This window comes from Mya arenaria, chromosome 5 (genome assembly GCF_026914265.1).
Source record: "Mya arenaria isolate MELC-2E11 chromosome 5, ASM2691426v1".
NCBI classification, from domain to species: domain Eukaryota; kingdom Metazoa; phylum Mollusca; class Bivalvia; order Myida; family Myidae; genus Mya; species Mya arenaria.
The window spans coordinates 67365508-67382699 of record NC_069126.1 but is presented as its reverse complement, the minus strand read 5'-3'; the positions used below and the strand labels follow the sequence as shown (position 1 = coordinate 67382699).

The 17192-nt window shown below is 33.3% G+C and overlaps 1 protein-coding gene and 1 pseudogene across 8 annotated transcripts in view; both read right to left on the bottom strand.

Moving 5' to 3' along the window:
• Positions 1-1410: 1410 nt before the first annotated feature.
• Positions 1411-7124, bottom strand: LOC128233757 (uncharacterized; annotated as a pseudogene).
• Positions 7125-14400: 7276 nt separating this feature from the next.
• The window catches only part of LOC128233755 (uncharacterized), a 99832-nt gene continuing 97040 nt past the window's right edge, over positions 14401-17192 (bottom strand). For all 8 annotated transcript variants that reach the window (XM_052947600.1, XM_052947592.1, XM_052947593.1 and 5 more), the window contains 2 exons: positions 16561-16633; positions 14401-14909 (listed from right to left, as the gene is read on the bottom strand). In XM_052947600.1, the coding sequence (XP_052803560.1) occupies positions 14797-14909; positions 16561-16633 (186 nt within the window). In that variant the 3' untranslated portion in view covers positions 14401-14796. The remainder of the gene's footprint in view (positions 14910-16560; positions 16634-17192) is intronic.

The window sequence follows — 17192 nt, the reverse complement described above, 5'->3', positions numbered from 1 at the left end:
AAAGTTTGACGGATGTGCCCGACCTAGACAGTGAGAAATTAAAACATTATTTAATCGAAAGCAGGGACAAATTTTTTGACAAGGACAGTATCCGTGCCTACAAGTCGTTGAAAACTTACAAATATTTTGAGGAGGGATTCTTCCAAAAGTTGCTTCTTGCCAAGTTTTAGACGGTGAAAAGGAACTATATTTGATTAGTTAACGTGTGCTGGCTTCGTACCAGGGGAAGTCGTATCAGACGTATGTTGCGCTGGGCAGACTGACCACCATTCCAGTTGAGGGAGCCTGTGAATGTGTTGCTGGGTAATACCAAATTTCGTTTGTGTGTTAAATGTCAATTATATGTATATTGTTTACAAATTATTATTTTTTTCATGAATGAAAGAAATTATAAACTTAGCTATTATATATCAGGATGAACCTTGTCTAAAATAATGGAGTTTCAAAACATGATAATTCTTATCCCTTACCACATTGTTAAGAAAAAGTAAAAAAACAATATAACCACGTTTCAATTATTCAGACTATATGAACCACACATTTCACCAGGCACATCACCAGTTTTTTTTTCCTGTTTATAAATTTGTCATAGCTTGGTAATTCTAGATTATTTATTTGAAATCAGAATGAATATTATTGATTGAAAATCATTCTGTTTCAGATTGGGTGAAGCATGCAGCCATATTGCCGCGGTGCAATTTGCAGTTGAGGATTTTGTTGCGAATGGCCTAAACAAGGTGTTTTGCACAGATAAGATCTGCAAATGGAACGCTCCATCCAGGCAAAATGTTGAGACGACCAGTATTTTAAACATCAGAATTGTAAAGTAGGTGTAAATACATGTTGATAAGGGAGACATGTCCTGAGGCTGTTACCGTAACTTGAATAATAGAATATATGGCCTAAAACAGGACATCCCTCGCTCATCTGACCAAGACAAAAATGCATTACTTTAGCAGCCATCTCTAATGCAAGATAGCATTAGTGATTTTTCATACATTTTATATAATGATGATATAATGATATCAATTTAATGATTGAATGTGATTTATTTAGAAGCAGCCTTTTGCACTTATTTCCAAAAACTTATAAGATTTATTTTAAACTAAGAAAAATTGACTAGAAATGTTTTCAGTTCTTAGTTGTTCTCCTGAAATAAACACAGCGCTCTCCCATGTAACTATTAAATTTGTGAACCTGTACTTATGTCTTTGTATATCTTCTTTTTAGTAATTAAATGCACTGGTTGTCACTTAACCATTCATTTGGCTAATAGAGTTATTAAAGTTTTTCAATGAATACTTAGAAAAAGGGATTACACTGATCGTAGGCGGAATGAGATTGGTGTCAATATATTATCATGTTGCAATAAAGTTGAAATAAAGTAATAGAATAACATTTACAAACATTTATTAGCATAGTTCAGTATACAGTAACAATGAAATATCAAGTCAATAATCTTTTAACAATCAACATGTCAATACATTTGGGTAAACACAACATGTCAAAATATTTGTTTAACTTTACCATGGCAATACCTTTGGTTAAACTCAACATGTCAACACATTTTGTTAATCTCAACATGTCAATACCTTTGGTTTAACTCAACATGTCAATACATTTGGTTAACATTAACATGTCAATACATTCCGTTAAACTCAACATGTCAATACATTTTTTTAATGTCAACATGACAATAATTTGGTTAAACTCAAAATGTCAATACATCTGTTTAAAGTCAACATGGTAATACATTGGATAAGTTAACATGACAATACATAGGTAACAATCACCATATCAATACTTTCTTAAAAATAACGCTCAAAACATGTCAAAACATGTAGCATTCACCATGTCAATACCTTGGTAATAATCACCATATCAATACACTAGTAAATGTCAACATGCCAAAACATTGGTTACAGTCAATGTCAATACATTGAGTCAACACGTCATTACATTAGTTAAAGTGAATATGTATATACATTTGTAACAATCACAACATAATGGTGAAAGAGCTCTTTACAACAGGTTTGTTTGTTTACAGCATTCCCCTTACAAAGTAAAACGTTTACTTCTCAATCGTAATGGCGTTCAATTACCAACATTCAAATTTTGATAATGGGGGATTGAAAATTAGTTAGATAACTGCAAGTTTTGAAGACATCTTCAGCTACCATATGGAGACTTGCTGGGATTGTTCCATTCAATATATTGAAAGTCTTATAGTGTTGAATGGCACGCTCCACATGTATTCTAACCTCGGCTATCCTTCTGTTTTTTTTTTCAACTTGTTGAGGTGTCAGTTGATGATTTCCATTTTTAAACGGTGGAATATTCAGGTCTGCTCCATGTTTACTTAGCTCAGAACTGATTTCAAATCCTCTGTCTGCCATAATGCAGTCACCTCACTGAATATGGTGAAGTAAGCCACAGTGCTTAACAATGAATTTGTCAGATGCACTTCCACCAGACAGGGGAGACATATGCCACTGTTCCATCTGGTGTAATACCAACAAGAATTTTGTGGGTATTTCGATATTTATAATTCAACCAGGTCTGTCTTTGAGCTTTCAGTGCAGTTTGCTTTTGCACATATATCTCGGTGCAGTCTACAATAAGTCTTGTATTCGGGAATTTACTGAAGGACTCAGGCAATTTTTGTTTGACTTGATCCGCACTTGGGTATGGAAAAAGTGCCTCAAGTTCCAGACGAAGAAACCGCACCCAGGTATTGAACACTGGAGACATGTAACCAACTGAAACACTAAACCTCTCTGCTATATCCTTGATTGCTAAGTCCTAGTCTTAACCTCACTAATGTCGCAAATAACTGGTCTACTAAAGACATTTTTTGTTCACCCTTTCTTTTTCCTGTCTTTGTTTTTTCCCTTTCCAGTACACTAATCTTTGCGCTTTTGGTTTAACATACTCGAACAAGGCATGGAAAGTTTCATTATTTGGTAAACCAGTGTAGAACTGAACTTTCTTGGATGACAAAAGAATATTTTTTTGCACTGAACAACTTTTTTTTATCTTCATAACACTCATTTTGTAAGGTTCATACATTTTCTTTCAGTGTGTTTATCATCTTTTGTTGATTTTATTGATTGTCAAATTATGTCCAACTTCAGTTTCAAAAGAGTCAATTTGAACACACTTATGACTTGGTCTGCTTTCTTGCATTTGTGTGGAGTTGTCTTGAACTGGAATTGCAGTAAACAAACAACAACTGAGTTCGTCTTTGTTTGTTTGTATGGATACTGACTGCATCGGAGGATCTGAAGACACAATTGGAAAACCGGCTTTAGCCTAAAAGTGGTCCTCCTGATGAATTGGGAACTGCAAATACAGAAATGATGGGAGTAAAAAAGAAAATTCAAAGTCAGCACATTCACATCAACATTCACAGATTTGTGGATAATATGTAACATATAAAATTTACTAATGACTGCCACAAACAGAACACCGATGGTTAATACTTTTAAGCCATTAGCTACCTATCATATGTGCCTTGCAATATGAGTTATATGAATAATTAGAAAATATTGAAGTTTTTTCAGGAAAGAATCATAACTTAAATGATTAATGGCTGTCGACCTCAATGTTAGACACCAAATGTTTTTGACTGCAAATTCAATATCTAGAAGTTCTGTTTCAAGCTCTCAAATACTTTTTAGTTGTGGCGCTTAACTATACCTGAGATATTAACGGATGAAATATCAGGAAATTTTGGTTCAGACTACAACATGTTTTCTGTCTTGATCTGCACTTTATGCTGAACATCGTTTATGTCCACCTCGTTGATCACAAGCTTCCTTCGCGCGCTGTATCGAATAGGCTTTGCTTTTATACCAGTTTCCACAGCTTCACGGTATACTCGAGCCTTCGTGCTTGTTGCAGTCAACCTTCAATTATAAAATATACATATAGTTCAACTATTTGTTTAGTACATCATTATCTTAGAAATCAATGTTTTCAGGGTTCCACATTTTTCTGCAAGTAAAATTCCAGACTTTTTCAAGTTTTTTTGGCAAATTCCAGACTTTCTCTCAACCTTTTTCACAGTTATTACAACGAAACATTTCAGTGAACTATTGTTAACATTTTCACATGCTAAAAATAATCTTATTTGTCATTTTTAACATTTATTAAACAACTTGTTAAATAACATCAAATGTCATTTTCAAAGGGTTTTATTCTCAAAAACAAAACCTTTCACTTTCTGAACAACATGATTAACCTTTAGCACGTGAATACTGTTGGCCTCTGTGAACAGTGTAGACACGGAGCAGCTGGCATAATCAGGGTCTAGGCTATTTGTATTTGCTACTTGGAAACTTTAAGGCTTAACTACTATCTGTGCATAGAACAGTGTGGACCCTGATCAGCCAGCATGGTTTGTGCAGGTTGATCTCCGTATACAATACCAATTTTCGTAATTGGTGGATAAATGCATGCTTAAGGTAAATATAATCAAATATCACATTATAAAAAGTTTTACTCTCTGAACAAAAACTTACTTTCTGAATATTTTTTAAAGCTGCACTCTCATAGATATACTAGTTTAACAACTTGTTTCATTTTTTGTCTTAGATAGATAAACTTTTGACGTAAATATCAGCAAACCAACGATAAAAGATTGCCAACAAAAGATCTGATTTTCATATTTCTGTTCGAAAATTTATGTTTTATGGTTTATTAACGGTTAAAGAAATATGCATAAAACACCAATTGTTGATCTTAAATATAAATATCTGTGATCTATCTTTTTGCCAGCAGTCTTAAATAATTGGTTTTCATGGATTTTTGCCAAAATTGGCTCGTTCCAAGACAAAAGTAAAAATGTTGTCAAATTGTTCAATCTGTGAGAGGGAAGTTTTAAGCATTAATTGAACAACTTTAACTCATAACATCCAGTGTCATTTTAAAAGAGTTTAACTATCTTTAAAATATCTACTTGCATCAGTGAGCATGCAAAATAGCTATATTTGAACATCAATTTTCATCATTCCATGTTCTTCGCTTCAACCATGGGTGAAAGTGCAAAATAGGTGACTTTTTGCACAAGTTTAAAACTATTATGATGTCTACTGGCCAAAGAACTGTGGTCTTCTCAATGTCTATAAATACGAGCAAGGTCAGTCTAAAGGCATCATTCATAGATTCACACTTGAATAGCAAATATTTGTCAGGCTGTGTAGCACTTCGCATACTAGTGAGATCACTAGCATTCATGTATGTTATTGACAGCGTATCTCAAGTTTATTTTAACTAGGGCCAATTTCACGTATTAAAATATTTTTTTTCGATGAATGCAGAGATCGCTAATATCCACGATCATTAGCATACTGTAGATTAAAAAGATCGTTGTGTATAGTACCCACGATTTTTACTGACAGCGTATATACTGGTAAAGCGAGTCCCGACAAACTGCGGCAAATTTTTCGTTTAAAATAGCTTTTAAATGCAGACGGCAGTGCCGACACAGCTATAAACGCTTGCATGTGGTAACGGAATCTTCTTAGTCTCGATCATTCAGCCGCTCTGATCATAGTCAATTTAATACAGAACAGTGTCAGATGCAAGCGTCTAGATTATCGAGACTACTTACTTTTACTAGTTTCGTACCCAAGACGGTTCGAACTTTAGTACTTTTCCCGGCTTTTCTAGATTTTAACCTATAATCGCAAAATTCAAGGCATTTTCACGACCGGGAACAGACTTTTCTATATTCCCGACTTTTTCCCGTTTTCCCGGTAGCGTGGGAATCCTGTGTTTTATGTTCTACCCGAATGACTTTAGATTCCAGTTCTTACCGATTCCAGATATGTACTGTCTATTATAGGTAATAAGAAGGTGGCAGGAATAGAGGTTTAGCACACAAAAACTAAAAAATGGTATAGTGTATGAATATCTCTTTTATCATGAACATTAATGTGTGAAATTGGTTACCTAGGTTGGGATGGCTGACCAGGTGTTGTAATAGTGGCAGGAAGTTTCTGAGTAGGTATGTAGTCGACAATGTGTAGATTATCGCTTTTAACACCATTTACAAAATGTGCTCCCCATACTCTTGTATAAAGAGTCAATATGAACTTGTTTTTGCCATGACACTGGCGACCAGTAGCTTTGATCCACGATTTTCGCCGACCTTCAGGCTTTTTTGGAATTCTGTGGTAAGGCATCTTTGCGACAGATCTTCTATTGCTGCATCCTACTACACAACAAACGTCTCTTCCACCCATAATGAAAAAACAAACAAACAGAGTCTTCACATTCAGAACAAATTAATCAGTGTCATTTTTTTTGGCGTTGTTTACTACTCCCCAAATAAGGAAATCACATCAGGGAATCTTTTTAACCGATACTAGCGATAGGCGAGTTAAAAATAAACACTGCTACGATTGGTTTTATGTGGAAAATCCCAGAGCGTGACGTAAACCATGCGATCGTTTATTAACCACGATCTTTTTGTACATTAAGTTATCACGTTTTTTTTCTAAACAGGTATCGGCCAAATTAATAAGTTTCCGATAATCAATATTATCGAGCATGGAGTAGCCCGCACTTATCAGATTTTAACCCAGAATGCATTGCAATGGAAAAGTGACCCGCGCATGCGCATTGAATCAATGAACTGGTTTATTGATTGGTGGATATCTTAATTCAGGAACTATGCGTATAAATGAGGTAAACAAGAATATTTTTGTATAGAAAACTGTAAGTTTTAATATTTTTTCGTAGAGTAAACAACGAAACAAATTAATAAATAAGTTTCGTTCATTGTTATTCTGAATGTTGTTCATTATTGAGTGCAGTCTCATTTATTTAGACGCTCGAATAAGATCCGAGTTTTCCTTTCATTGAAATTGCAGTACATATTTATGTATAGAAATGAAATGAAGAGGACAAATTAAAAGCATGAAACATTTTTTTTTTTCTTTTTACAGATTTTTCTGTTAAGGTATATAATCACAGTCTTATTGAAATATGAAAATAGCCAATATTACGACCAACGCACAAAGTATATTTCGGGAAAACAAGTTCGTGTATACGTGTATCGTTATACACGTATACCCGAACTTGTTTTCCCCGAAAACAAATTCAAGTTATTCGAGTACTCGATCGGAATATTGTCCGAGTACTTAAGTACCAATTGAGCTACTCGTTGCCATCCCATATATTAAATATATATATATATATATATATATATATATATATATATATATATATATATATATATAAACATATATATATAATATATATATATATATATATATATATATATATATATATATATATATATATATATATATATATATATATAAACATATATATATAATATATATATAATATACCAAATTATCCATTTCAGATTACTTAGAGCCTTTAATTGAAACTTTTTTTTATTTTTACAACAAATGTGAAGGAAGTTATAATAACTTACACATAGTCACACTTGTCGGCACGATGTTGCTCATGAGTGTGGTCTTGTGTTGTGTGGGAAACCAGAGGACCCGGAGAAAGCACTCTTGTCCCGCTTGGGGACCACCAACAAAACTCACTTGCGCCCAGGCCGGTAATCAAATCCATGTCGCCAAGGTACCTTTATCCCTTTCAAACAGCATAAAGTTCATATGTACATAACTTCTTTTAGTTTTGCATAAACTTTATTGTATTACAGTAAATGTAAATTACACAGGCTACTCTGCATTTCCTTCATGTCTATGTAGGATAAAGCTTAGTTCATAATTTCAAGGTATGCAATGAGGATGTGACCATACGGCAACATTCGGTAGATAAAGAAATGCGATGGCTTCAGACTAATTGATGTCGTTGCCAACACCCACAAACATCCACATGAACTACTACAACAAGAACCAATATACAGGTAGTTATAAATTAAGTACAACCGCATCAAAATCATCCTAAACACAATTTCCCTCAACATATACAGAGTTACTCTATTTATCTGCTATATCCTTTAGTTCGTCCTTGCCAGGTCACACCTTTAGAAATAACCATCATTGCAGTTTCAATAACTATGCAATAATTCTAATTTTACTTGAAATATATGTAAGTTTAGATGAAATATTATTAAAATTGAACATTATTAAATTAACAAAACAAAAATCCATTTCAAGTAATAAATATGTACTCAGAAGGTTCAATGTTAAAATTTACTAAACGTGTGTGTGAACATTTGCAGAAAATCTGAGCTTCCCTAGGAAAAGAGACTGATAGAGCAATTAGTGTCTCCCTTTTTGAGGACGGCATGCTGAAGTTTCAGTTAGCTAAGGACACAAGGCTGACTGTTTCCATGGAACTAATTATGCTTCCTTATCCTACACTGACTAATGTTGATCAGCTGACTGCAGAAGGAAGTGTTCATTTTCATCTTAAATTAAACAGTTCTGACATCAGCAGCTTTGTCGATATAGCACTGAACAGCTTGGAATGAGACCAACTTTCTCATAACATATATTTAATGTGTGCTTTGACATTAAGTAGTAAACTATTTAGTTATAAACATTATTGAGCTAAGGCTGTTGACATTTTCATCTTTCAATTGTCTGAATATCCTTCATGTTTTTTTTAAAGACTGAAGTCTAAAAACAGTCGATTTCACGTATGCCTATTTTTTAGATAAATAATCAATTTGAATAACAGCTACTTACAACATATTAAGTACATTAATATACACAGTCTTAAACTTAAAGAAATAAATGGAAGTTTCCCCAACATAGAGCACTTGTTGATCTAAAAAAAACTTAACTTCAATAACATTATTCTTACGAACTGGATATATTATTATTATTATTATTATTATTATTATTATTATTATTATTATTATTATTATTATTATTATTATATTATTTGTGTTTTGAAATTTGTTAGTAAAATTTGCTGTAAATATTTTTGTTCAGTCACAGTTTCACTGCTTGTATGCATTGTTGCGATTATTGACATTTTGTAACATTATCATTCAAAGCATTTTCTCTTGCTACAATGTTATTGTTCTTTCACGTGTGTCATGTATATTTGATTGTTTGCACATAAATCATGCATCCTTGACTTTATGCTGATCTCATTTCATGTTAAGCTTCTCTTGTCCAATACAAATGTTACCCACAATATTGTGATGATGGGTTTATTTTCTAGTGCTTCATGTTTAATGATAAATGTGTGTTTAGTGATAAATGTCATCTGCATATTTTCATTCAGGAATATCTTTATCTAAATTTATATGCAAGCCACCGACTCATTCTTCGCCTCATTTGTAACAATATATATCAGGTTTTATGTGGCTGCTGTCAGAACAGGCAATAATATTCATGAATCACATAGTCAGTACTTTAGGCTTTTGTGCAATTATTTTTTTACATAAATTTTGTATTAGAGACTGCTCAATTGAAATGGTAAAATATTTTTTCAATCTTCAAAAAAAAATATTCTGTGATGTAGCTTTCCTATTGCATCCACCATGGCCCCAAGTTTTACATTCTTTAAACTCCCTTTTGACAATTCAATTAAAAACTACTAAGAATAATTGTTATTCTCTGTTTCGCTCAAATCGAGAAAAAGAAACAGACAAGGGCTGATTTCCAAATGGTACTCATCTGTGTACAGATAACTTGAGCACACCTCTACTGTCAACAGTCATTCAGGCATTAATTCTTTATTAATTACTTTATCGTTGAAATACATTTCAAGTTAGACTTCCATTCAACTGCAATTAATCTTGTAAACCCTGGTATAATTGTCAATCAAACAGCGACTCTTTACTAGCAATGAATTGGATCCAATTTCATAATTTCACATAGAGAAATAAAAAACAAAAACTGCACTCTTAATCACTCTTGATCAACTTAAGTCAGACACCAGTTAATAATGCAGTTCATGAACCCTTCATATATATATATATATATATATATATATATATATATCAGTTGAATTTTACTGGAAAATATTTACAACTTTTGCAAATATATTTATATGTATGCTCTACCGTCTTTCGAATTTTTATTGTTTTTTTCTATTAAAGACAAACATTAAAGTTGTTGTTTCAGTCTTTGCGTGTAAGTTGTCGATCCAGATTTTAAACATTGCCATTCAAGTCTAATAGTTGCTTCAAACAAACAGCCTAATCATGTTTTATTGTTCAAATCACTACCTTTCTAGCACATACATTTACACTAATAGTTTTTACATTACTTCTGCCAGCGTTAAGCAAAAACCGTCCATCACCACTTTCAGTGCATTGATTTTATATATATTATATATGTAGTGTGTTGTTTGGGGAGATTGTTGTTGTTGTTGCATGTTTCTGGATTGTGAATGTTGTTCTGTGTTCTATGTCGATGGCGTTGACGCCGTGCCATTGAACTTTCAACTACTGGACATGTTCTTTAGTATTTGATATAAAATATTAAACTCTTTCATTAACAGAAAAAAATAGCAACTTCTCGCAATCCTGTAGTTATCCTCTATTTGTTGTCAGGACGGTATATTTTTCCATTCATTTTGATATCATAAGATCTTTTGCCGTCATAGAACGTGGGTGGGCGAACCTTGTATGCGACACCTATCGTTAGACAGAGAAGAAATGTGCCAAAACGAAATGGGAGACAAGCGGATGACCGGAATGAAACTAGAATATTACGTATTTTTAAAAATGTGAGTCATGCGATCCATCATCGCCGACTTCAAGGCCGATATTATTATCGAATCCAATACTTTGTGCATGACTAAGCATGACTTATACTTACTTTGTGGAGCGTTTCTCGTATGTTGTCCGTCTGCTGTTGTAGGTAGTTTTGGCGGTCCGACAGATTTCTGTTCAATACCTCCTCTGGCAAGATGTTGGCTTATCTGTTGAGTTTGGTGTCATCGGTTTTGTTGGTTGATCCCCAGGTGACGGATGGATTGTGTCGGGTTTAGAATCTCAACTGTACAATAATAGTGTGACCCGTAGTTCCTTCCTTGCGTTAAGCACTGTTGATGGTCTTTGGATCTAGCTGTGTGGTTTTTCCAAACATTGGCATAACTTTCTATAAACGTTACTTTATCTTTCAGTCTAAGCGGTAATCTTCGTTCTCCTCAAGGTTTTTGACAAGTTGAAAAATCCTTTATTGTGTGTTATGTTAAACACGGATTAGAAGTGACAAATATCCAATTGAATATAGATTTGAACTTCGTTAATCTGTGAAAAGTTCTGAATGAGGCCCCTTGTACTCCTACATGAAACAAAAATATCTTAAAAGTCCAAATATTGAATCGCTACTTCAATTCTTAATAAAATATATCAACTTGTTGTTTTAATCCAAGCTGTTTGTTTTTAAAAATGATCAGCCAGAGTCATACCAAACAGAAAACACGAAATAACAGCAATAATAGTCACTCCATTTGGCACACTATCAGAAAAAGATATAATGTTTACAAAAAAAAAATGTATGAAACATGCGGGTGTTCAATGCAGATACACAAAACTAACCTCGGAAATGGGTTCTGATATTACGGTGAAGAGCAAAACTATTAAGGGCAAGACAAGTATGGACACTGTATGACTAAATACTAACAATAGCGAATGAAATCATAATAACAGTTAAACATAAGATTAAGCAGGGCAAGCCCAGGGTTCCACATGTTAGTGCTGTATTAGATCCTACATAAATTGTAAAGATGGATCATTGTGTTAAAATTGAACCGATATATTGATATTGTTATCAATAAACCACTATCAACCCAGAGGGACAACAGAACTACCCACCCAATGGTCAATTTCTCATAGACACCCAATATGTTAGATATAATTATTTCATGGTAGGAGTCGATCTATTAGTAGTATTCAGAGCTCTTTAAGTTGTTATCAAACATGATAAAGTGATGCTGATCTTGCACTGAAATCAACAAATACCCTTTATATAGTTTTCACTATTATCCCACACGTAATGATTTACAGTCTTCGTCATTTTAGGATTTATAATGCTATATCAGCCCAAGATTTGTTGAAATAAAAATTACGATTAAGTGTCCGTTCTTTGGTATTGTGATTAGAAAAGGAGGACCGTTTTCTGATGCTCAAACAAGATCAGCTGGTCAAGCTCTGAAAGCTATATTTTAAATAAATTAATACCTGTATACGTTTACTAGCATATCATTCAGGCATATCCTTAATTTATTTGACGAACGTGTTGCGCCTATTTAAAATTATGCTGGAGTCTGGAGATTAGCGAGGTAGCCACGGTTTATTTACAATTCATTAAACGTCTTCCCGGTGTCAAAAGGACGAAATAAAATTTCTTTTAATGGCGAGTTAGGTATGCTTATTTTGAAGACAATTAGATACATAAGTATAATTTAATACAGGGTGAAACCATTAGCATAGTTATGAAAGAAGGTATCATTAAATGGTTTATAATGTGCTGAAAAAATATGGAAAAGCGTCCTACAAACCTTGAACCTGAACCGTGTTCACTCACAAAATACCTACTCTGTAGTCTAGGGGTGTATGCTGCCTTGTTTTATCAAGAATTTGGAAATGTTATTATACGTTCGTGTTAAGTGAAACAAAGGTTCAAAGATATTTCCATTCAAGATTGGCAAAAAAGATAGATAGATAGACAATTCTTAGATGTCGGTGTAGAAACTGCGGCTATCTTCACATAGATTTAGCATTGAAACCGTGTCAATGAATAGACCGCAATCGGCGCCTCGGTGAAAGTAAACGTTTATCCTAGCATGTATAATTAAGTTTAGTTGAGCAATACAGAAAATGAAACTGGATGTGTTCATATTCAAGAATTTGAAATATTACATTATATCCAAAATAATGTTGTGTATATAATCACTATTATGTCATGAATGTGCATTGTAATAGTTTTGAAAATTGTTGTTATTGTTATGTTGTTATATGTTCTATGTCTTGTATGAAAATACATATGTGTGTATGAATATGTACACATGTTTTCACTGTCGCCATTTCGTATGATTTAAGGCCACAATCATGGGTCTAGTATCTTCTCTTAAATAATTGTTCTGTCCTGTTCTACGTTATATATAAAATGATTTCTATTACATTCATTTTTATAAACACCAGTACATATAGTGCATACATGTGTAGTATACGAAAGCAATTATTTTGTGAAAATATTTATGAAAATAGTGTGTTGATGCACGGAGGTTGGTTAAAATTTATCACTGATTCAACACTCTTTTCAATTGCTAGAGATGAAAACATACTTTCTGATGAATGGCCTATACAGTATACGGGTATGTAAGTTACATTTAATCAAAAATAGATACTGTGATATTTCTTTATTATTTTTTTACACTTTTTTGTCATAAAATGTTCAATTATTGTAGATTTATGCAACCAGATTTATTTTATATCTGTAAATATTATGTCAAAATATATACAAACATACAAATGATCCGACAAAAAAATCCCATTTAACACACTGCAGCTTTCTGTTTCCGTTTTACACATTAGACCGGGACTATGAAATGATGTTATTGTTTAGTTGTATATGACTGCAATTCTTAATAAAGTAAAAACATGTTAAGCAATAAATTTTTATTTAAAATTGTTTGTTAAATATGCATAACATCGCAAAACCGAACGCGATTCTCCGTTAACTGATCTGTCGGCTGTTATAAAGTGTGAACAATTATGTATTTGCATCGCTAGAAATGCATTCTATCAGACATGCCAAATAAACAATACAGATACCACACGTCCGAAGTAAGTTCCACAGACATTTTCTCCAAAATGCTCGGCTTCTCAACTATAATATCACTTTCATCCGCTACGACGTAAAAACAAACGTTGGCAGATTCGTGTAAACGATAGTAACAGTGATTGAGTGCCCTAAACATTATTCGTTCCATGAATAAAACTCAGATTTACCAGTTCAACCGATTATTTGTTTTAAAATGGCGGATGATTACCTTCGTTTCAGTCAATTCATAAATGACGTCACACAGAGTAGTAATATATATAATAAAAGGAAAGTTATGATAGACGGTTTATACATGGTGTTGTGTTCTCGTTGAAGTTCATGTGTATACATATACCTTGAAATTGCATCTGGAATAGTCGTTTTTAATGTTGCTGTTGGGTGGTAATTAGTAATTGTTGTTAACAACAGAAAATGGAGTACACCAACTATTTTCCGTGAGGTGTATTGTATGGAAATGATATGTGCTGTAATTTACAGTGATGCAAAAATTTACCATCGGATTAAATATGGGTAGGTTCGAACTTGGTGAAGGTCCAATTCGTAGCATTTATTTGGTACTGAAGACTATGAATTTGCTGTTAGTTCTTTATTGCCCAAAGTATTTTTTTTATTTATTTTTTTATTTTATCTTATTTTTGGGAAAGTGACGACAATATATTCACACTACTTTATTCATATAAAATACATCAAGCGGTAAATAGTGCACAAACGAGAGCAAGTCGACACTCAGTAATAAATTATTAAACATAAAATACAATAAGCATCACTCTTTTCAATGTATGACATAAATGAAGACACATTATCCCCGAATACATCAGGAAGAGCTTCTGGTATATAAAACAATCGGTATTTATGTACGTTGTTTACTTAAGCTTTAAACTATACTGAACAAGTCTGCATATTAGTCTTATAGAGCTCGTGTCTAAACAAATGGGATCACCAGGCATATTCTGTTTAAATAAAGCCTCAGACGAAATAAACTGCAAACACAAAGATTTGTCATTATATGGTTTGACCGATATGTGTAGACATGCTTTTAAAACATCTTGAGTTAGATCATGTTCTTCATGTAAGACTGGCAGAATCGATTGAACAAATGCAAATTGTAAAACGACGCACGCATTTCTTCTCCTCTGATGCACTTTTCTTGCAATTGACCACATGCTAGAAAAAACAAACAATTTTATACTTCATAAAAGAGAAAACAATTGATATCGTGACCTTTGCTTACAACTAAAGGACCGAATATCGCATCTGCGTTCTAAAGTATTCTTACTTGATGTGTATGGCATAGCGTAATACATATATTTAGCGTTTAGCTCATCTGTAGTTTAAATAGTGTGTATAGTAGTTTCTTGTTTTAAATTATCTTTTCTGAGAAATGCTCTTAGTTACATAACACTTGATGAATAGTTTGTTTCAATCTAATTAACAATGATACTAATCAATGGTGACAATTGTCCAATGGTATCAAGGTAAGCCTATCTCTGAAAATGACCAGTCACACGAGGGGAACAATAGCTTAATTAACAACACTGCTGTTTGTTAAAAAGGAACAGCTATACATAATTATACTTTAATGAGATCTTTTTCAGCCTTTACTCCGCCGCTTTCTCAGAAACATGTGAACATATCGGAAAATGGTATATTATGAAAAAATGCATTGATGAAACTGATCGTTCCTTTATTTTTTTCAGGAAACTGAAGACTAACTTTTCAAAACAACAAAGAATTTAAAACTGTAGATCATGACTGGACTTTTTATCTACTGACACCAGCAAGACATAAATATAGAACACAAAAGGGCCATTCAGTGTTTAAGGGCAACCTTCAACTGTACATTTGTGGTACTACGTTAACGGTTCTGAAGTGATTGAAGTTGTCTAATGAATGTTCACTTGCACTTTGACCTATTTACTACATCAAAAGCAATATTGACTACCAATGATCCAGGGTAACCGTGCTGTTATTGTGTTTTGTCAAACCGGTTAAAAAAAGATTTTGTGGATATTGAAATTTCATATGACTATTAACCAAGACCTTGGCCTTAAAACAAAAGGTTGTATTTTTTGCTCAAAGGTAACCTCGCACTCGCAATCAAATGTCCTTTATATAAACGTTGTAACGAAAGAAATAACACAATTTCTACAAGTGGGTAGACCTTGACCATGGACCTTCCAATTCTGAACCATTCAATAAGTTGTTAATTGCAACGAATCACTTTCGATTCATGTTCGGTGGTCGAACTGGTTTTAGTTATGATGCGGATAACATTTGCAAAAGACTACTGAACGTGTGCTTGAAATTCTACGCGCCAAACAAACACCTGTCATCACCTGGTTAATGGTCGTTCACGGCACAGTTACTTGGCAACGACTCAGCCTAGGAACATTAACATGAGTGGTCGGCCTTTAACCAGTGGTCGGCCTTTATTGTGTTGAGGTAAATATGTAACAGCAAGTAACGGACAACATGTTATATTTGACCCTACAGGGTAAGGGTAACTTGTTAGTTAAGTTGCATTGTCCTCGGCCAAACATTTGTTAAATGCTTTGCTGGACAATAACCTTTTCATAAGACCGTTGACCGTTAACTTTGCCTTTTACTTACCGACAACGAAACTCTAACACCCATTCAAAGACAAACCTACCACTGAATTTTAATGGTACTATGTCAACCTAACATTCGGTGTTGTGCGGACAAGACGTGGTTTATCAAACGACAAACACACTAATCACACAGTGACCTTTCGATTTAAACACCGTCTATCAACATTTACTTCGAATGTGACAGAACAAATCGGTATAAATAATACCTGTGATGGCATAGTGGACCTCTTCAAACTCCACAAATATTCGTATTAACATAAATTGTGCTGTGTCAGTTACCTGGAAAACAATAATAACAGTTAAAACTATGGACTTAATAGTGGCATAAACGAAAACGCAAGGCTTAATTGTTTTTTTCGTTTTGTAAATGCTTGTAAAGCTAATAAAATAATAAGTAAATAATATATATTAAGATAAAATGGTATGCTTTAAGTTTTGATTAACGATTGTGGTCTATTTTGTTAAATATTTACGAGTGAAAAAATGCATTACTGTCGTGACCACTTCTTATGAACGTATGCAGATTTTTAGCGATATGTGTTTATTCATCACAAAGGTTTTACACCATTTTTAACATAAACATTTTAATGTTTACAAAATATGTGAAGCTTATATATGGTGATTATATAATTTAAAAGATCCTTCACAATTATTCTTCATCGTGGCTCAGATTATGTGAGGATGGAGGCCTTTTTAAGTATATTTTGTCGTTTCAATGTATCACATTGATAAGATTTAAAAACAATGGTTTTTTATATATTGCTAATATTTAATTGCATTAAATAAGCGACTTCACGGCGTTTGACAACTTTTTCCAGCTTTAATTATTAGATATAAA